General features: G+C 49.1%; 1 protein-coding gene across 6 annotated transcripts; it reads left to right on the top strand.

Moving 5' to 3' along the window:
• The first annotated feature begins 1,818 nt into the window (after window positions 1-1,818).
• Window positions 1,819-18,322, top strand: TTL (tubulin tyrosine ligase). Of its 6 annotated transcripts, none has more exons than XR_009818242.1 (8): window positions 1,819-2,127; window positions 6,156-6,234; window positions 7,934-8,166; window positions 11,089-11,224; window positions 11,327-11,596; window positions 12,491-12,634; window positions 14,441-14,632; window positions 16,073-18,322. XR_009818242.1 is itself a non-coding variant. In XM_061990865.1 (8 exons), the coding sequence occupies exons 1-7, from the start codon at window positions 1,971-1,973 to the stop codon at window positions 14,556-14,558; spliced, it is 1,137 nt and encodes a 378-aa protein (XP_061846849.1). In that variant the 5' UTR covers window positions 1,819-1,970; the 3' UTR covers window positions 14,559-14,587; window positions 16,073-18,322. The 6 variants fall into 6 exon arrangements, 3 of the variants coding, with proteins under 3 accessions (XP_061846849.1, XP_061846847.1, XP_061846846.1); XR_009818241.1 differs by having other exon boundaries at window positions 16,032-18,322; XR_009818243.1 differs by lacking the exon at window positions 16,073-18,322 and adding an exon at window positions 13,931-14,067 and having other exon boundaries at window positions 14,441-14,529.
• Window positions 18,323-18,346: the final 24 nt, after the last annotated feature.

Genomic DNA, 18,346 nt, shown 5'->3' with positions numbered 1-18,346 from the left:
ATTTTGCGCATTATTTCTGTCTCAAACATTGGGCCAAATGCTCAGAGAAGGAGCTTCTCCCTGTGTGCTGCCTCGGGTTCATCAGAGCGATTTTCAACACACTGGCATTAACAGAGCACAGCACACTTGCAAAAGGGCCAGGGGCAGAGCAGTTCTTTGGGCATCTTCTCAGGGTGTTCCCCTACCTACAGCAAAGGCACAGTGGAGATACCACAAGGCGCTTGTGCCATGAGGCAGCATGCAAATCATGCCAAAGAGTGGAAGTCGGGAGACATTTCCAGGTTTGGAGAAGCCTGATATCTCTCACTAGGTCACAGCAACTACAGGAGTTTTCACATCTTTATGCCTGTGAGTATAATTAATCATATTTGTAGTGCTGTCATTGGTTTCTCAGCTGGGAGCAGCACAGCCTCACCTTATTTTGGCCATCCTGCAAACTGCCCTTGGAGAGCTGGAAAAGGTACTTTTTTCCTTTGTCAGCCTGAGCAAGTTAATGTGCAGCACTTTCCTCTGAGCCCTCCAGGGCAGGGGGCAAGGCAAGCATTAAGCAGCAGAGATTCCTTTATTGCACGCTGAGCACGAGGGATCACTCCACCTAAACGCGCACATTGAAAAATGAAAGAACGCTCCTTAAATACCTTACAGGGAAATGAAGCAATCAACTTTTTTTCCTGAACATCATGGCCTTGCTGAAACTGCTTTGAAGTTGTTTTTCTGTTAGGTCCCACAATTTATAGGCAAAAAATAATTGTCTACTGTTGTCAGGCTCTCTCCCTCAGCCACCTCTCAGGCTGATTTTGAAGGCCTCTGGCTCCCAGGTGTCTGCACAACAGACAAGCGGGTACTTGTACTTTAAACACTTTCAACCCTTTGCTTGCAATTCACTCATCATTCAACTCAAAAGTCCAAATCACACTTGTATAAAATAGAAAGCGAGGATAGGGATTTGGGGTCTGTAAATGAGAAATCTCCAAAGTCTGGTGTTGTATATGGACTTAAAAGTGGAAAGTTTCATTATTTCTGTTATTTACACCATAGGCTTAACTTGTGCTTGCTTCAGCTATCTTGAAAGGCCCAGGATGTAGACACAGACTTAAGACATAAACTAAAACATTGGAACTTTGTGGTCAAGGAGTACTAACTGTGAAAAGGAAGAAATGAGTTATATAAATAAACTGATACTGCGCAGACTCTGGACTGAAGGAACACTGACAACCACCCATGCCTCTGTGTGATCAGGAGCTCATGCCCAAAGGGGACAGACCTCGTGTAAACAAGTCCTGAGAAAATAATAAGCATGCATATTCCAAGAAAACCGATGCATATGTACGTAACGGGGCAACACGAACGTTGTCTGATGCAGCACACAGGATGCAGGACAGGAGGAACAATCCGCAGTGCACCCGGCGCTGCAGTAAGGAATGCCCGCCTTCGGAAACTCCAAAATACAGCCGCAGAGAGTTTTCCTAGGCCGGCTTTTACGTTATCACTATCACGGGCCACAACTGGATAGTGTCTGTCTGTGCCCGCGGCCTGTAGCCGCTAGAAAATGCTCGCACTGTGCGGGGTGGGGAAGACGCGGAGCTCCCAGAGGGCCCAAGCGGGAGCGGTGCGAGGGGACGCCTGTACAGCCCCCGCCAGGTGACAGGCCCCGTGGCACACCGGGCACCACCGAGTCCGTGCCCGGAGCCGGGGACAGGGAGGAGGACGGGACGTTGGCAAGGCGGTTCTCCTTCCGGGTCAGCCCCCGCCGCGTCCGCCCCGCTCCGCCCCGCCGCGGGCAGGCTCGGCCAGGCGGTGCGTGGGGGCGGCGGCCCCGGCCATGCGGAGCCGGCGCGGGCGGCGGCGGCCGCGCAGGGCCCTGCCTGGGCAGCGGCGGGGCCTCATGGGCCTGAGGCGGCGGTCGTGCCGGCGGGGGTAGCGTAGGCTGTCGGCTGGGGGGTGTGTCCCCCGCCACGCTCCCCGCCGCCATGTACACCTTCGTGGTGCGGGACGAGGGCAGCAGCGTCTACGCTGAGGTAAGCCGGCTGCTGCTGGCCAGCGGGCAGTGGCGGCGCCTCCGGAGGGACAACCCCCGCTTCAACCTGATGCTGGGCGAGAGGAACCGGCTCCCCTTCGGCAGGCTGGGTAAGGATCCCCCCGGCCCTCCTCCCGTCGGCAGCAGGGTCCCCGTGCACCCTCCCCGCCCCGGGCTGCGGCTGTGCCCTTCCCGCCTCAGGGTGAGGGGACGCGATGCCCTGAGGCTCCTCGCCGCCTCTCGTCACCCCGGCAGGCGCGGGGGCTGCGGGCGAGCCGTGCCCGGCGGGGTCCCCCCGCAGCTTGGAGGGGGTGGCCCCAGCCCCTGTCGCGATTGGCAGCCACAGCTGCCCAGCACGGGGACCCAGCCGCGCCCCGGCCTGCGGCGCCCAGAACAAAGGGAGGGGGACCAGGGTGGGGTGGGGAGCTGTCTCCGTGCAGCCTTTTCCCGGCCTCCGGCGGGGCTTTCTGCAGAAACCGGCGCCGGGAGCGGCTACCAACAGCTCAAAGGTTTCACCAGTGACCCCTCCTAAAAAACATGCAGCCGAGCTTGGGGGCTGCACTGCGGCACGGCAGAGGGGTGGGGCGGAGTGGAAGGCACGCAGGGACCCCCCATCACAGGTCCTGTCACCCCCAGCTGCAGCCCCTACCTCCGTGTCCACCTGCTTTGTCCCACAGCATTGCGCTTTCAGCCTTTCTCACTGTAGAGGACTTGGGTCACCCAGTGTGAGTGTGTGGGGAACGTGGTGGTACCAGTGGTATCCCCTTGCGTGGCGTGGGGTAGTGACGTTGCAGTGCCGAGCTTAATGTTGTGGGAGTGTTTTGGTGGTTTGGGATAGGTGGAGGAGTGGGTCTGAGCCAGGCACACTCAGAGCCTTGCCCTGGAGCTGAGGCTAGTGGGGATGTGCTTCTGCAGGGGCTTGGTGAGAGGTGACAGCATGCCTAGTCCAGAGGTTCTGTATGTGTAGGGCCGCCCCGCTAACCACTTCTTTCCCAGCTCTCTGACCCCTTCTACCATGCTGCCATGACACTGGGCCCCAGGAGCCCTCTGCCCTGTGAGTGGGGAAGAGCTCAAGAGCAAGGAGGAAGAGTGCCACACACTGCCCATGAGTGGGGAGATCCCAGCCAGGCACTGGCAGCATTATAGGGCGCGGCAGGGAGCAGAGATGCACTGTCATTGCCCATGGCTGGGGGTGAGCTGGCAGGAGCTGCAAGGCTTGCAGGTCTCCAAGGCAAGTAGGGCTCCATGCACAGTGCCAACTGCTGTGCTGACTCCTGTCACCAGGTCTGACAGAGCAGGTTTGGGATGAGGACAATGCAAACCCCAGCAGAGCAGCGTGTTTCCCTCCTGCAGTCTCCTGTCTGCTGGCAGGACCCTCCTGGCCTCCCTCTCTGCTGTTGGCTTTGGTTTCTTCTTTCCTGGGGTGATTTTGCAGTACTGCTTCAAGTTGAAGAAACATGAGAACAGGAAGAGCCCCCTCACCCCAGCAGCTCAGGAGCAAGACAGCTTTTGCAGTTGAGACCCAACACTGACTTCCCTTTCAGATTTGCAAGTCACCAGCTCCATCACCTTTTCCCTTGTTTCTGTGTAGGTTTGAGAGTGGAAAGTTGCCATCACATGGCAATGCCATCTGGTCACCTCCCAGCATCTGCAGCAGCCAGGGAAACACCAGCAGAGGCTTAAGCAATGAGGACTGTCTCACACACACAAGACCCGTGCTGGCTTGTGAGCACTGGGCTTCGTTGCAGAATGAGTGCAGTTCTTTGTTGTGAGTGGGCCTGCACATCACATCTCACCCTTATGGTGGGCTTGTGGCCATCTCTTGCTATTCCCCTTCCATCCTTGAAAGCAGCCCTGAAGTGATGAAAGGGTTTCATCAAGTCCTTCAACCTGTGTTGTCACGGGATGCCTGAAAATTCAAACCATTTCTCACAGACAAGACTCGTCTATGACCTGTGGAATGGGACCATGCTTTGGCATTGGCTTCTGTCCTCCGATAGCAGGAGCTGGTTGCCTGAAATCAGTAGATTCAGACCAAAAATAATGTGGTTATTTTGGTACATCTTCCAAAAAGCTGTATCTTCTCTGGTCCATCTTTGTAAAGCTGTTCTCCTGAGCAACTGTTGCATCAAAGCTGGCTTGGTTTGGTTTTCCTAAAGATTCTACTCTGTGGAAGCAGACATTAAATCAGGGAACTGTAGGGATTTTTGTTACTGAGATTACTTGACTTTGGAGAGTGGTAGAAGGGGCTCTCTGCATGCACTGCTGCTTTTGTCCAGCTGCAGGGGTTTCTGTTTGCACTAATGGGAGGGAAAGGAGGAAGAGACTGCAGAGGATGCTGGACTAAGGGATTATCATTGGTTTTCTTGGGGCTTTGGCAGCTTTGTAACCCTGCGAAGTGCATGGCACATACCTCACAATGTGCCTGAGAACCTGTTTCCCTTCCCATCTTGTGGTCCCTGCTTGCTGACCCCCAGAGTCCATGGAGATGCTGAGGAAGCCAAGGCGACTGTGCCTCCCCTGTCCCGCAGCAGTGGCTTCAAAGCAGGTTTCAGCCACTTCCATCCTCCTCTTTTCACCAGCCCCATTTCTTCATCACTGGTGACAGGGAGGATTGACCACTCTGGGGCAAAGCCCACCCAGAGTGGTGGGATCTCCTTCTGGACATTGATTTCTTCAGGAACCCAGCAAAACCAATAAACTGGAAACAGAAGGAAATTTGACCTTTATCTTTAGTAAATGAGTGCCTGGCAGTGCTGGCTGCATACCATAGTGCCTGCAAGTTCCAGATCTTTTCTGGAAGATAGTTTTTGAGCTATCTTGTATTTAAAGACTTGTGGATAAAATAGTGAGGTCGGGGCCATGGCTTTGGGATTGAAACAGACATTCACTCTCCAATCTCCCAGCTGCCTGGTCTTTAGAATAGTGTTTGCTCCAGGCCTTTTTTGCTAGGCAGACCCCAAGGAGGATACCTAAAACTCAGAATCCTTTTCCGGGATCTAAATCACTCCCACGAGCATGCTTTTTGGAAAAGAGGGTGTGAAAGATGAAAGTAACTGCTATGATTGGGGGATTGCCCTGATCCTAGGTCATATCAAAGCAAAACACTTTTCCATCATGTTTTCCCATTGATACTCCTCTCACTTCTTGTCACCAGTGAGCCAAGAATTGCCCCAGGCATCACTTGTCTCTTGCACGTCCATGTTTGGCTGCACTGGCTGCATGGTGTTGCCCAAATTTGTGTTACCCTTTGGACAACTGCCTTCCTGTCCCCCCTGAGAGCTTCCAGCTGAGCACAAGTGCTTGTGTAGTGTGAGAAGATAAGGAAAGCAGGCTGTGGTGTGAAGTCCAGTATTGGTAAGGAGATACCCATCTTTTTGGCGCTTGTGGGGCCACAGCTGGATACTGAGACAGCTTTGGAACTTTTCAGTACAAGAAGGGCAAACACTCTGGAGTGATTTCCAGCAGGGGCTGTCAAAATAGAAAGGGAGACACAGTACAGCAGTCAAGCACTGAGACGAGAACCCGTAGAAGCAGTAGGATCTTCATTCTTAGAGCTACTCAAATTTTGACTGAACAAAAGGTTGGAACAGAGACCCCCCCGCCCCCAACTTTCCCACTCTAGCTATCCAAGGGTGCTTGCTGCAGACTGCCAGAGGGAAGCAATATTCACCATCTTTTAACGTTTGCCAGTGTTTTGTGGTATCAGGTCTGACAGGGAATCCTGGTGAACGTGACAAAGAAGGCCGTTTCCTAAACTGTGGTCTTTGTATCATGGTGTGCTTCCCTGCATCCTCCTACTGCATTGAAGAGTGACTGCAATCTTGGCTTTTAAAAACTGCCGTGAGCAAATGGAGAACATTTTTGGGTAGTGCTGCCTGTTCCCACTGCAGATTAGGAAGTGATTAATTTCCTTGGTAAAATGAAAGTGACAGGTTCAAAACAGACTTGGGTAAAAGCATGGTTTTTCATAACTGAAGGAAAGAAACCACAGGAGCCAGTACCAGCTTAAAGCCTGTTTCTTTGATGCAGGGCAAGGAAATGCCCTCTTTTATCTTCCCTATTTCACAAGTCCTTTTCACCATGTTTTTCCTTCAGTAACTGAGAAGTTTGTCTGACCTCTGTTCTCCCTGTTTAGGCCACGAACCTGGACTCATGCAGCTGGTGAATTACTACAGGGGAGCAGACAAGCTGTGCCGCAAAGCATCTCTGGTGAAGTAAGAAATCCACTGAAATGTTACATGGGATTGGTAGAGATCTTTCTTCTAACCTTTGTCACATGTCGAACCTGTTCAGAGGGTATTTCACAGAGCAGCTGGAAGTGTCTTAGCATGTGCTGTCTTCAGACTCCTGTGCCTCATCTCTTAGAGTTATTTTTGTGCACAAAGACCTCTTTGTAACTTCAGGGGAAATGCCATTTCCACTGAATTACATCTGCTTGAAACTATAGACTGTATTGAATCAGATTAGAGCTAAATCAAAAGAAAAAACCCCACATCTGCTCTTTTTCCTTGTAAACATTTAATTAAAACCTCCCCCTTTTATTCTCTGTTTCATACAGAGATGAGACACTAATATGCCTTTAGCTAATCAGATTTGCTGGTCAAACAAATGCTTGGAGACGTCTCCAGGAAGAGCTCTGGGAGTTATTTCTGCGTGACCAGCCATGCCAGGGTCTCCTAGGGAAATGTGGATGAGCTTTCATTGTAGATAACCCTTGTCCCTGTGCAAACTCTGAAGCCATTAGGGTATCTTCGTATCAGAGCTCTTGGGTCTCCTTCAGGCTTCTGATTCCACGTTAGTGTCTGTGCTGCCTCTTGCTGATGCAGACCTGCAAACTCTGTGTGCTCATCCAAAGCTTCTCCTTCCCCTGCAAAGAACCTGGTCCCAATTGCTTTCTTTACAGTGGTGCTGTTAGGAACTAGCAGAGTACATTTTAAAGAAGCACTCACAATGCTCTCTGACTGGATTTCTTTGTGGCCCCTGATCTGGAGGCAGTGCTGAAGGTGCACGCCTGCCTCTCTTCTGAAGCCTGACTGACCTTTCTAACTGTGGGGTCAACCTCACATCAAGCTACTTGTGAACCCAAAGGACCACAAATGTCATTCCTCAGGGCTCTCAGGGTGTCACTGCCCAACTGCCGTTTCAGCAGAGAGGCACAAATGCACAGAGAGTCAGCAAGTCATGAGCTCTGCTTTTGGCCTTAAGCAAAGCGTGGAATGAGCATCTAGAGGGAGGCAGGAAACAGGTCTGGGCTCCACTAAGAGGAGTTTGCTGGTACCTGTAGACGTTACTGGTAAGAGAGGTGCACCAGAGAGATCAGAGACTGCACGGTGCAAGGGAGATCCCAGATGTGTTGGGCCATGAAACATGTAGCTATGTCCTTGCTTTTAATGCATTCCCAGTGGTCTTCATCCCCAGCTGAGACACCTGATCAGATCTCAGTGGAGGTGGGTTCAAGAGCTAAGACCCAGCATAGACAATGTCACTGCTCTGGCTTTCCTTTTGCCTGTTGGCGATCTCAACATCCTTCCTGCCCTGTTCATGTTAAGCAAACACACCTTCTCAGCTCCCTTGTGCAGAGATGATGCAGGGAATGCACTGCAACATCTAGTTATGTGGAAACTTCCTTACTGATGATTTCATGATACCCGTAGTATCTACAAACTGTTTATTGGAAAGCATGCAGGTCTGGTTCAAAGAGCTTGGCTGCAAGTTGGCTTTGCCATGATATCTTTAGGAGCACCGTGATTTCAAGGGTCTAAGGAAAAGATAATAATTTAGCACAGGCTATCTGTAAGCTGCTGTTCATCACCAAGCCAAAGAGCCCAGTTGAGGGTGATGTTTACTTACTAAATAATGTCCGTGCAGATGAGGGATACTCTGAAGATTAACAGCCTGTCTCTCTTCACCCAGGCTCATCAAGACAAGCCCTGAGCTATCGGAGTCCTGCACATGGTTCCCTGAGTCCTATGTGATTTACCCAACAAACCTGAAGACCCCTGTGGCTCCAGCACAGAATGGAATTCGCCATCTCATAAACAACAGCAGGACAGACGAGCGGGAGGTCTTCTTGGCAGCTTACAATAGGCGGCGGGAGGGCAAAGAAGGCAACGTGTGGATCGCCAAGTCCTCAGCTGGTGCCAAAGGTGTTCTTCAGCAAAAAGCAGCCACATCCTCATTGTTCCTTACTCTTTACTTGAGTGGTAGTCCTGGGATTTGACTGAGCACAGCTAATATCTAACCTGTCTAGGAAGGGGCTTCACCAACCATCTCTGTACCAGTTGAGCCAGTGTAGGGCTGTCTTTTGTCTGCTTGGTGGCACGAGGCTCCTGACAATCACTGTAACATGTGTGTGCTGCCTGGGACATAGATGGCAATGAAAGGACCCCAACTTTTCTACTTGTGCACCTTAAAATACAGGAAGGTTTGCTGCAGGGACAAGGCAGGCAAGGGGAATTTTGAGTGCATGAAATAACAGGGAGCAGAACAGGATGTGGGGAGGAGGGCAGCAGGCAGGACAGCAGCAAGGACAAGGAACCCAGGTCTCCATGCTGCAGCAAAACTTGGTGTTAGCTGGGCAAAAATACCACTGCTTGCGTTTGAACTGAATCCAGATGCCTGGTGCCAGTGTCCTACCCATGGTCACACCAGGGGGCTGGCCGAGCAGCCACAAGCTGAGTGCATCGAAATGCCACCCAAGCCTCGGGGGAAAGTACCAGAGCAAAGCAATACTGTGTCCTTCCTTGTTCCAGGGTCATTGCATTGCTCACCCTACAGAAATAATGAGCGATTGGGCAGGATGGCTGGATACAGCTACAGATAGGGTGCTGTGTGTCAGTTGTGGCAGTAGCACGGGCACGTTACCAGAACAGCTTTATGAAAATGTGCCTTGCCATGTGTGCAGACCCAAGGCAGCAGAGCCCAGCCTGAGTAAGGACCTGATCATTTCAAAGGGAACAAGCCCACATGTATTACTCATATTTGCAGAGCCTCTTTTGATGCAGTCTTAAAAAAAATTACCAGAAAGTGTGAAAGCCAGAGGTTGCTGCATGGTAAAACTGTCCTTCATGCTGGCTTCCTTCAGTGTTCTGCTGTCTTGGCTGTGTTACCAAGAAGCAGCAGAAGAATATGCTTATTTTTGTAAGGATGAGGAGAATCCTTTCATTATGCCAGTGAGGATGTGCCTTTGTGGTGTAACTGCCTGGCAAAGAATCAGTCTGGGCAATTGGAAAGGCTGTGGTTCACTGCAGGATGGGGAAGTTTAAACGCTCCATGTACTTTATTCAAGTGTGATCCCATCTTTTCTGCGTTAAAGCAGAGTAGCCTTTCATATTCATCTGTGCTGCAGAACTCAAGCTGGGAATTAACGTGGAATGCAGAGCCTCATGTCAATCTTCTAGAGGGAAGTCCTAAGTGTCTGGGGATTACTTCTGATAAAGAAGAAGGGTTGTCGATGTTAACTGATGAAACAGATCCAGCTCAGGCACAGCCTCTGACTCAGGCTAGGTCTAGTCAAAGCTTGGTCATCCATTAGTAAAAGGAAAATTAAACATGTAGGATGTCCTGACTTAAAAGTTGAGAGAATTCTCATCTGTTGCTAGAGGTTTTGATGTTTTCTTCAAGAGAAGGGAAAGCTGCTTTTTTGCCTCACTCGGGTGCTGAGTTCACAGTTAAGCTAACCCTCCCCCTTGATTCACCATCTGTCCAGTGCAGAAGTGCCTCCTGATCTTCCCACTGAAGGGGCTTTACAGGCTTACAGACCTGTTGTTTCCCTCCTTCTCCCAGTGCACAGCCCCCACTGTGTCTGCCTGGCTCTGCTGTGATCAGGAGACTAAAAATCTTGCCCCCCACATTAAACATGGGTGAGAAAAGATACTCTGATGAAACAACTCTATGTCAGTGAAGAATGCTAAGGAAGGGTAGGGAGTCAGTAGGACTGGGAAGCTGTGGCTTCATGCAAAGCATGAAGCGGTGAAAGTACCTGTAGGGCTGTGCTGCCAGTGACCTTCAGAAGGCACAGCTAGGAGGATTTTCTATGGGATGATCCTGGCAAACCCTATCTGTGCTCCAAACTTTTGTTCTTCCCCTGATATCCCGTTGAAGAGTGTTTTGTTTCTTCTCACTCAATATATCCTCAGAAAAACTCAGCACAAAATTAAGACTTAAGTCATCAGCTATAGTCCAAAAAGTTAACTAAATGCCTGAAGTCCAGACATAGTGCCAGAGAAGTGTTAGATAATTTTACCCAAACAGGTTTAAGCCTCATGTGGCACCATGCCATCCCTTCATCAGATCCCAGACAGAAGGGATATATTCTCTCCTCATTGCTCTGCAACAGTGCTTATGTCATAGCTGGACTCTTGCAAGAAATGAGCTGTGACAGCTTCAGCTAAAATGTGGCTGTATTTGAAAGGCACATCTAACTTCTTTAACAAAGAGCTGCCACATCAGAGGAGAACACTGGCTATATGGATGAACATTTTGAAACAGTTATCTTCCTGATTCAGGAATTATTTTAATAATGACTTAATTGAATTCAGTGAGCAGAGCAGCACTGCACAAGTGAGTGTGTGTGACTGCCTCTGGCAGTCAGAGAAGCCAGGCAGGGAGAGAAATCTGAGTCTAGGATAAAAAACCCCACCAACCTTCCTCAAGTTAAAAAACAAAAAGGGAGCAATCTCACAAATGAACTGCCAACCCCCCTGTTGTCCAAACTCCAAAGAAAAGGAAACAAAATCTGCCAAACCAAGCAGCTGCCTCACTGCTTGCCAAGGTCCCTGTCTACTGTGCGTTCCATGGCACCCAGATAGCCACCCCACTGCAGACAGCCCCAGGTAGACCATGCCATTCAGCACCCTTGGTTCCCATTTGCGTTTGCTCCCTGGATACCCAGGTATAGGAACAGGAAGATCCTTCCACAGATTCGCTGTCACTGAGCAAACACCCGGTGCCACAGTGTATCATGTGGCTTGTTGGGCAAACATGCCATGCTCCACTTGGGCCCTGAAAGAGCTCCAGCAAAGGTAAGGGGATCCTCTAGCTATTGTTTTTTTCTCTTTATGTGCCAGGGGAGGGCATCCTAATTTCTTCAGAGGCTGCGGAGCTCCTGGACTTCATCGATGAGCAGGGACAAGTGCATGTGATTCAGAAATACCTGGAGAAGCCTCTGCTTTTAGAGCCAGGGCATCGCAAGTTTGACATCAGGTAACCTTTTCTGCCCATGTAATAATACCAGGTTTTATTTTCATGCTGGTTTGTTGTTTTTTTTAAGACACTGATACTAGAGTTTGTTCTCTCGCCCTCCAGGAGCTGGGTTCTCGTGGATCATCAATATAATATCTACCTCTATAGAGAGGGTGTCCTGCGGACCTCTTCTGAACCATATAACAGTGCTAATTTCCAGGACAAAACCTGCCACTTGACCAATCACTGCATTCAGAAGGAATATTCCAAAAATTATGGGCGGTATGAGGAAGGGAATGAAATGTTCTTTGAGGAGTTCAACCAGTATCTGATGGATGCCCTGAACACAACGCTTGAGAACAGCATCTTACTGCAAATCAAACACATAATAAGGTAGCCAGCTGCCTGTTGCATAGGGGAACATAACCCTTTAGTGACAGGGAGTGTGAAAGGACCTAGCTCGGGAGAAAGACAGACTGACAAGGGAAGGGTTTTAATTGCATGAATCAGGGGGTTGAGACCCAGAAATGATTTTAAGATAAAGCCATAAGGATCTCGGTGCCATTGTTCAATGAATAGAGATGGAGAAGGATGACGTGGCATCAGTTGGTAAGCGAAGAGGGTAGATCGAAAGACAAGGCTGGGACAGGTTAAGCTTAAAAAAAATTATATATATAATAGATAATAAAAGAATAGAAAGTGTAAGAAGGGAAGTGAAACTGGAGTCGGATCTGCAGGAGCTCACTGCTTCCCCCACTATCAGCTAGCAGCCGCACAACTCATTGGCATAGATCGTTATTCAGTCCACACAGAGCCAGCTACCTCCTGGGAACAGAATGTGCCAGGAGGGACATCTCAGTGCCACAGAGAATCCAGGTCTTGGTAGAGTGATCCTTCATGGTGGGTTTTACTTTGCAAGTACTCCATTGCTGTTACAACAAAAAAACGTTATAAAATCCTTCAGGGACTTGGAGGCAAGTGACAATTCACTGGGGACCTGGTGCAGCCCTTTGTGACTCTGCCTTCTGCTCCAGGCTCTAATTGCACATGGTATTTTTCAGTTCACCTAGTGTGGTAGTGAGGGTGGATGCTGCTCTAGAGCTTTTTTGGGGAGTTAGCTCAGGGGTGTCCTCGTTGGGTTTTGATGGTTGCTCAATGATCTCACTTGCAGGGGCTTGGTTACTATGACATGTGTTGAATATAGGTTGTAGTTTGGGACTGTCTAAGGACAAGAAGAAAGCTGTCAACAGAACTTTTAATCTTGGGTTTCTGGTTTTCCTTTCACAGAAGCTGCCTTATGTGTATAGAGCCTGCAATCAGCACGAAGCATCTGCACTACCAGAGCTTCCAGCTCTTTGGCTTTGATTTCATGGTGGATGAGGAGCTGAAAGTCTGGCTGATAGAAGTCAACGGGGCGCCAGCGTGTGCCCAGTGAGTGATCAGTTTGTGTAATACCCTTGTAATGCCACCATTCATGTGCCTCACCCAAAACATGCCTATGTCCCAGCTCCAAGTAAAAAAGGTGGAAGGAAGTGAATGGCAGAGATTTCCAGGGCACTGCTCTGTACTAGGCATTACTCTAAGTACCAGCTGATTTAAGTTTGTTGCTTCTGTCTCTGTGTTTGATGGCCCCCAGCTTTCCCATGTGAGACAGGGCACTAACCTCAGGCTTTGGACAAATGAGTTTGAATATAATGTGAGTAATTTTTATTGACACTGTTGGGTTGAAGGTATGTTGCAGAATGAACGCTTTGGGTGTCAGGTGGTTTCTCAGTCTCTTTTTGTTGAGCCACTGGTAGCTGGTCTTTATGCAAATATGTGATAAATGAGTAGCATTAAGGATACAGCTGGAAGGGAGCAGCTGAATTTGCAGGCAGCGGGATCCCATAGCACACTGTGGATGCTGCTGACATTACCAAAGCCTCCACCAGCTACAGGGAGGCTGGCACAGCCAAACAGCCCTGACCCTGAATACCTCTGCATAGGCACAGCAGGAGGTGCCTTGTTATGTGATTTGAGATAACCGTGGGAGACTAGAAATCATTGCTAAATGGGCATCTGTACCCCATACAAGACCAGCAAAACAGAACAGGCTGCATACCGTGATGTTAGGATTTTATTAGATTAGATGTAGATTGAATTACATGAGGTCATCACTAATAGCAAACCAAAAATACAGATCAAAACATACCAGATAGCCTGTTCAGCAGCCTTTTCAGGGCTAGGGCTTGGAGAGCTTTCTGTGTCCAGGTTGCTCTGTTCTCCATGTGCACTGTAGTGCAGTGCTGCCTTGCACCTCCTTGTCTGGCTGTATGGGTAGAGTTTGGCTATTGCTGGGTGGATTTGGGTTGCAGCAATGCTCTCTTTGCTTTGCTCTTGGAAGCCACCGAAAGCAGCTGAAGTAGGTTTTAGCTATTTGTGGCTTCTCTTCAGGGTTATTCTCATACCACCCATATCACACAGTTTCCATGTAAGAGACAAAAACTGGCTGCTGAAAGCAGTAACATTCCCAAGAGCTGAAAAAGCATCTTACTATCATGTAGCCCCAAAGGCACAGAGTGAAAGACAGTTAATCATAGTAAAGACAGCTTTGGTACTAAAAATGTCCCAGAGGCCAGCATGTTCAGGGAGGTTACACATGTATTTCCTTCAGCAGAAAGTGAAGCTATTGCTAACTCATTTCTCAAACACCTTTTCTCTCTTTTCCCTAATCCTTGTCTGCATGAGCTGTGCCATGATGAAACACGTCCTGCCCTTCTGGAGGGTTCCATGAAGTCTTTGTGCCTGGTCATGAGATGATGCACACAGCTGCACCCCAGAGCAGCATTTCTTCAAACCATTAATGCATCAGAGCAGTCTCTCTGGTACACATTCCTGCGTGAACAGGATCTATTGTGAACCCCTGAGTTGGAATGTTGCTAGGGGGGATGCTCGGCTGTTGTCAGCCCCCGTGCATCTTGTGGTGACCCAGGTCTGAGGCCTAAGGGTGTGGAGACTGCTCAGCAGCCTGTTCTGACCATAAACTTAGATAATGGGTTTTGTGGTTCCATCTCACAGAGAATGAGAGCACCATTGAAAAAGAAGTTGGTTGCTGGGCTAGGAAGGGAGGAGATGGAACAGATGCCACCCCTCTTCCTGTTTGCCACACTGGAACTACTTGGAGATGTAAAAATTGGTTGAGGGTCTGCTGATTTGTCCTGCCTCGTCATCTGATTTTCTTTCTCACTTACCTCTTAGGAAGCTGTATGCAGAGCTCTGCCAAGGAATTGTGGATGTAGCCATCTCTAGTGTTTTCCCTCTCAGCGACACTGGGCAGAAGACAAGCCAGCCGTCATCCATCTTTATCAAGCTGTGATGGCAACAGGAAGAGACTGCACCCGTCGGGTCAGCACAGTGCAGTGGCTTATCTCAGTATTATGCCAAAAAGTGGTAGGGACAAGCTTCTTTTCTGGGAAAACATGGGGAAAAACAACAAAAGGGGCATCCACACAGAGCTGCGATGAGCGCAAACTTCTCAGACAACTCTACCTGCATTCACCAAAACCCACTTCAGAGACTTTTTCTGAAACAAATCTCTCTGGGAGAACAAAATAACCTTAAAATGAAACCCCAACAGGGATACTATACTACTGTATTTGCTCCTCCTTTTTCTATAGAGATAACAGTGGGTTTTGTTAACGGAATTGAGTGAAGAGAACAATGGTCTTTCAGGATGTCATGGCTGGGAAGTTGTCCTCCTCCCGCTGTGTTCCTTCTTTCCTCACCTACTGCATCATTAGTGCCTTAGCTCAGCTCCAAATACGTGACTCCTTTCCTTTGTTCCTGCACTATTACATAGAAAGGAGCAAGCTGTCTTGCATTGCAGGATGCCTAAAACTGGGAACACTGAGAATTCAGTTTCCGTAGGTCAATTTTCCAAGCTGGTTGGCTGAACACCCAGGCAACGGCTGGCAAAAGGGTGCTGAACTGCAGACGGTGACTTAACCCAAGCGAGGAAGGCAATTTTTTTATTTAAAGCTATCCCTTTTTCCTAATGAGATATGAATCAGTGTCCATCCCAGTCTGATGCAGTTGGATTCTGTCTGAAAGAGGTAGAGAGAGCCCCTCTGGGCTCACTGGCAGGCTGTAGGATTTCTAGCATCCTTTTTGTGCTCAGAGTGTTTCAAATAGAAGAAACCCCATCTCCTCAGTTTCTTCTGAGGCAGTGAATTTAGACTCTTCCCTCAGCTTTTACCTCCATGCGTTTGAGGCTTGAACCTGAAACCTTTCAACTCACATGATTTTTATCCCATTTGATCCAGCCAATTCTCCTCCATTTGACAAGTACTGAACTTTTCTGCCCTCACCACAGTCCCAACTAGAAAGAAGGTGGATGAGGTTTTGTAGACCAGGAGAGAGATTCCGTATGTGTAGGTTTGGCACACAGCTGGGAAGGCAGGTGTTTGGGAGTAGGAGGGGAGGTTAAATTCCTTCAAGTCTCTGAATTTCAAAGCTACTTTAAATAGAACCTAAATTTCTGCCATATTGCCCACCCCATGAAGTGTATCTGAATTTCCAGAGTGAGCTCATCACACCTTCCCCTAAGACAGATGTCTTTGCAGAGCACAGAGGCACTTGGGGATGTTCAGGGCTGTGTTCAGCTTTGTCAGGGAGATGATTGGCACCAAAATGAACCAATTCCTGTTACTTAAACAAGCAGAGATTGTGGCGGTTACAAGCTTCTGTCTGCCTGTGTGTAATGGGAAGTGAATCAAGCAATGGGATTTCTGCCTCTCTCTGAAGATTCTAGTGCTTTGGCATACTAATGTGTGCTTGTGATCAATTTCAGAGGTCTTTGTGCCAGCAGATGATTCTGGCATCTTTCTATAGACAGGACTGAAGTGCCCAGGCCTCCTTGGAGTTATGCAGTTGGATCATGCTCTTGTGGAATGGACATTCATTGTGACATGCTGTGAATCCCCAAGTGGCACCATTTCACGCAAGGATACTCAAAGCCAGGAGGGAACAGAGTGTTTAGCAAAACCTCACTGAAGCATCGCAGAGAGAGCACATCCCAAAGAGCCACATGAGCACCTCTGAAGTTGTCAGCAGCCTGAATCACAGCAGCAGTCCACGTCTGCAGGGGCGGTGTGGTGGATCAGTGGTACACTGGTGCATGCTGAGAAGTGATAGGGAGCAGGAGCTGTGTGAAAATGGGGCTATGGCTTTGTTCCCCTGCACTGTGAATGCATCAGCAAGAGGCCTGAGCGTCAGCTCTGGTCTCTAGATTTGGGCTTTGTGCATGTTCTGAAGAGGGACCGTGAAGGCGGTGGTTCCTTAGATGGGAAGCACTGGGTGATAAGCTGGGAGAGGGGTGCGGGGGAAGGACTGGTTGGGGTTTTTAACCTTTTGATAGCACTTAGGTGTCAAAATTTCACTGCAGGCCAGGTAAAGTGTAGTGGTAACACTCTAAAGTGAAATGTAGGCTGTAACAGTTATTGCTTGCAAAGCTCACTCACGTCTCAGTTGGCATTTTCACATGTTGGCTCATGTGAGCTAAAAAAGGACACCTTTTTGCCAAGCAAAGGGAAGGTCTAATAGCAGTCACTCTGGTCCAGGATGTACCTGAGGTGACAGAGGAGATGCTGGGCTCTTGCAAACTCTAGGATAGGTAAAAGCAGAGCAGGAAGTGAGAATACTTTCCCCATCATAATGAAATGAGAAATGCTCATTTTCAGGGGTGCTAGACCCATCCTTCCTTTCCCCTCGGGAAATGGACAATCACTCCCTTACTGCACGGTAATGTTGAGGTTCTCAACAATGTAGTGGGATGAGGGCAAGAAAACTGCCTGGGTGCAAGCAAAAGCTGCAGCCCCACGATACCTCCAGGAGGAACAGTGACTGGAGCCTCTGTCTAACTCCAAGGCCTTTTCATCCTCCTTTTTAACTCCAGATTGCTTTGGGGCACATCAGCAGCTGACCATTTTTGCTGCTCAGCTGAAAGTGAGGCTTCAACTTGATGGCAGAGCCATGGCCACAGGCAATGCAGCAATTCATACCCTGCCTTTTCAGATGGGCTTGGGGAAAATAGTGATTCGAGGGCACTTTGTTGGCTTGTTTGCTGAATTTTTCAGAAATAAGCAACAGCCTCTGGAGGAATACAGCAGGTGTCACATTTATTTAGCACCTGCTCTCAAAATGCTCTCCAAGTTCAAGTACAGGAGAGAAATGGTAAAGAACAGAGAGCACAGTGTCTAAGGTCTTGCCCAAAATACTAGCTACCAGATGGGAGTACAGGCTGTGTGTATGGCCAAAGCCTGAGCATTGCAGCTGTGGATGCACCTTGAAGTGATGCTCACAAGCTCTTGTGAGACTTCTTGTTTGTTTCTTTTTTTTAGGAATACACAACAATAAATGTTTTCTAGCTTATTTCAGCTAAAAGGTCAATAGAAAAGGTCTTGCTCTCTTTCCTGAGCTTTCTCAAAGTGTGGTGCTGGCTTTCCAGAAGATACCTACCATATTGCAGAATGTCTCTAGTCTTAGTTGTCTGTATCCCTTCACGTCAGCCATGAAAGATTTCAGGCCCAGGTGCTTTGACTGTGTTTTCCAGCAGGCTCTGGTCCCGCTGGATTCTGGGTTTCAGATAACTCCCATGTGGCTTGCCTCATACCGGGTTAGTTATGAGTCCCATGTAACAGCTATTGTGCTCCTGCTGAAGTACCGTGTCTGGCCACAGAAACCACTGGAGAAATCAAAGGAAGGCTCAAAAGCCATTTTGTTCAGGTGGGCCGGCTCCCCAGCCCTGCTGTGTCCAGCACCCTTCAGGACTGCTTGCATGTCCCTGCTCCCAGCATTTCCTGTTCTCCACATGCAGCTCTCCCCCAGGAGAGTGATGCTATGCCGAACATAGGTTCATCATCATGTTTCATTGCCAGTATCTGCTATGGCAGCCCGCAGAAAGCCCCAGCGTTGAGAGGATGGCGGGGTACGTAGGGCAGTGGCGAGCTGACAGCCTGCCGAGCTCTGGTTTGCGTGCTCTCACGTCAGCATGTGCGTGTAGGGCCAGCGGGTGCCAGGGCTCATGGATCTCCAGTGACCATCCGCATCTCTCCTAAACCATCATTAAAACATGCAACCCCAGTCTGTGGTGTTTCCTTGGAGCAG

The sequence above is a fragment of the Colius striatus genome, chromosome 2 (assembly GCF_028858725.1).
Source record: "Colius striatus isolate bColStr4 chromosome 2, bColStr4.1.hap1, whole genome shotgun sequence".
Lineage (NCBI taxonomy): Eukaryota > Metazoa > Chordata > Aves > Coliiformes > Coliidae > Colius > Colius striatus.
Note: the sequence above shows the minus strand (reverse complement) of the source record. Positions and strands in the feature narration are given on the sequence as shown.

What these genes read in the sequence shown, in the direction of transcription:
- TTL (XM_061990865.1), top strand. Translation starts at nt 1,971, where the DNA reads ATGTACACCTTCGTGGTGCGGGACGAGGGCAGCAGCGTCTACGCTGAG. An exon ending in CATCGCAAGTTTGACATCAG is followed by an intron (nt 11,225 to 11,326) that starts GTAACCTTTTCT and finishes CTCGCCCTCCAG; the next exon opens with GAGCTGGGTTCTCGTGGATC. An exon ending in GGGGCGCCAGCGTGTGCCCA is followed by an intron (nt 12,635 to 14,440) that starts GTGAGTGATCAG and finishes CTTACCTCTTAG; the next exon opens with GAAGCTGTATGCAGAGCTCT.